Below are 2,575 nucleotides of genomic sequence, written 5' to 3'. Positions count from 1 at the left end.
TGTGTGTGTATGTTTCTCCAGATCTGTTTGTAAATTTGCTTCTCTTTGGTCGATCTTCTCTTTGGTGGACGATTGCGATACTCTTCGATGATGGTGATGAGTACAGGTGACACTATTGGCAGCAGAAAAGCGAGCACTAAGCGAAGTTGATCAGATGAAAGAGCAACTTCGCAAGTTAATCGAGGCCGAACGAAAGGAACGGCGAAAGTTGGCGGACGAGGAGGCTTTGGGAAAAATTCAAGCGTTAGAAGAACAGGTCGCACAACTCAAACAGGGCATCGCTTCACAAAAACAGGAAGAGGTAAACATGTTTATTGCTGCTAGCACCGAATCCGTAGTGGTTAACAGAAATGAGGAGCAAGCCTTAGAAAATGTTGGTGTCTATAATGCCAGCTGCACGGTGGACTTCCCGAACAAGTGGGATGGATGGGCGTCTTTCCTAGCAGCTGAGGCATTAATTATATTTTGTTAACGACATTCTGCAGGATGCTCTCCTTCAAGAGATGGAGCTAACGGGTCAAGCATTCGAAGATATGCAGGAGCAGAATCAGCGACTTATACAGCAACTAAAAGAAAAGGCATGTTTATGCATTAATGCTTTTTAATTATAGAGAAACTACTTAATAGGATCTGGTCGGAAGATTCAAGTAATTTAGTGTTCGTAGTATATTACTGGGGCTCTCTTAATTTTTTCCAAGCATTTCAACCCAAATTGCGAACGAATCCGTTAATGCCTTTACATGATGTAGGATATTGGTATTCCACAGGCAAACCACCAAGTTCCAATTTCTCAGATACAATTTAATTCAGAGGCTCATTGATTTCATTACTTATAGGATGATGCAAATTTCAAATTAATGAGTGAACGTATTAAGGCATCACAAATGCAGAAGCTCCTTAAGGAAGAAAAGCTGATGCTACAGGAACAAGTCAATACGCTGCAATCCCAGGTGGAAGCTCAAAATCAGGTTTGTCTTAATCATATCATCAAGGCAAATTTTCCACTTGCCAAATTTCAATACTCTATTGATTATTACACTGTTTTTAAAGCGTACAAATTTGTTCATATATTTTAACGCCACTAAATTGCTAGCAGTACAGTGAACTTACTAGAGACATTTGCACGGTCTATTGTGGTCTATAGGTCGTGCGTAAGCTAGAAGAAAAGGAACGACTTTTACAGGCTCAGCTATCGACGGCTGAGAAAGAGCTTAACTTGCGGCAAACATGTATGGAGCTTCACAAGCGGAAAGCGCTTGAGTCTGCACAGTCGGCCGCAGACCTCAAGCTCCATCTCGAGAAGTACCTCGGACAACTCAAGGTAACTAGTAGTTCCGTATGAGAAAACTTAAACGATATGCCACAAGTGCCTAACTGCTAAAGCTTGGTAGAAGTTTCGTTGTTGAATTGCCTATATTTGGTTGCAGGGAATTCGCCAGTGACCTCATGTTCGTGTTCTGAAAAATACTGTAGATATTATTACATGAAAATCAAAAAGGCATCTATATTGTGGACGTCCTCGTCTTCGTTCGTGGAACCTGCCAAATGTTTTTTTCTTATAGTTTTGTAAACAATATTTTTTTGTGAGTATGGATTTGTGGGTTAGTAAATACATAGTAGTATGCCCTTATGACTATTGTGTGAAAATTATTTGTTTTTCAGGACGCACAGACTGCGGTTACGGATAAAGCTGGAGCGTATCGTGACGAGGCATTTAAGAGCCGTCGACTCCAAGAAGAGATTATGTCCCTTAAACGAAAGGTGTTGCCACTACTGTTAAATAACTTGAACTAACACCGTTCCGCATTCAGTACTTTTTACGATACGAGAATTGTTTTATGTTACCTACTCGTACGATCCGTTTCAACTCTTTTACGAAAAAAAACGTGTACAGTATAATGCGTTGTGCAGTTTCTTTGATGAAAACATTTTCTACAAATTTCTAATGGAGTTTGGATGTTCGAACATTATAAAATGTTTTGTTGACCAGAAATTTTAACTTTCGTTTTAGTTGGAAAGAGCAAAAAAGTTCGAGCTGGCTACCAACTCAGACGAGGTTCTGCTGGAAGAGATTCGGGAGTACAAGGAAACTTTAACTTGTCCATCCTGCAAGGTACAGTACTGCATGCTACACACATTCATTTAAAAGGTCCAGAGTGAAATCACCGCTAGTTCTGACTAATAGAGGCATTGGAATGTCCGTAGCTCTAGCGCTTTATAGGCAACAGTTCTCGGGGTAGTGAATTTTACTTTTTTTTTTTTATTATATAGCGGCCACGTACTCATATGCATACTTAGGTACGAATGTGGAAGCGACATATAGTCAGTAAGATTCCGAAATTAGTTCATCGCTAATTAATCATGACGTAAGTGCTAATGAAAACTTCTCTTACACAATACAATACATAGGTAAAAAAGAAGGACGCGGTTCTGACGAAATGCTATCATGTATTCTGCTACGATTGCCTAAAAACCCGCTACGAGACTCGGCAACGAAAGTGCCCCAAGTGCAACGCAACGTTCGGAGCCAATGACTACCATCGACTCTACTTGTCATAAATGATTTGTAGTAAAC

At 40.1% G+C, this 2,575-nt stretch overlaps 1 protein-coding gene across 4 annotated transcripts in view; it reads left to right on the top strand.

Annotated features, from left to right (window-relative positions):
• Positions 1–2,569, top strand: part of Bre1 (E3 ubiquitin-protein ligase Bre1) — a 17,668-nt gene extending 15,099 nt beyond the window's left edge. For all 4 annotated transcript variants that reach the window (XM_022811251.2, XM_022811249.2, XM_022811247.2 and 1 more), the window contains exons 10-16: positions 107–301; positions 486–578; positions 837–968; positions 1,145–1,321; positions 1,663–1,761; positions 2,012–2,113; positions 2,410–2,569. In XM_022811251.2, the coding sequence (XP_022666986.1) occupies positions 107–301; positions 486–578; positions 837–968; positions 1,145–1,321; positions 1,663–1,761; positions 2,012–2,113; positions 2,410–2,559 (948 nt within the window). In that variant the 3' untranslated portion in view covers positions 2,560–2,569. The remainder of the gene's footprint in view (positions 1–106; positions 302–485; positions 579–836; positions 969–1,144; positions 1,322–1,662; positions 1,762–2,011; positions 2,114–2,409) is intronic.
• Positions 2,570–2,575: the final 6 nt, after the last annotated feature.

Source organism: Varroa destructor, unplaced genomic scaffold (assembly GCF_002443255.2).
Source record: "Varroa destructor unplaced genomic scaffold, Vdes_3.0 BEIS01000006.1, whole genome shotgun sequence".
Classification (NCBI taxonomy): Eukaryota; Metazoa; Arthropoda; class Arachnida; order Mesostigmata; family Varroidae; genus Varroa; species Varroa destructor.
Note: the sequence above shows the minus strand (reverse complement) of the source record. Positions and strands in the feature narration are given on the sequence as shown.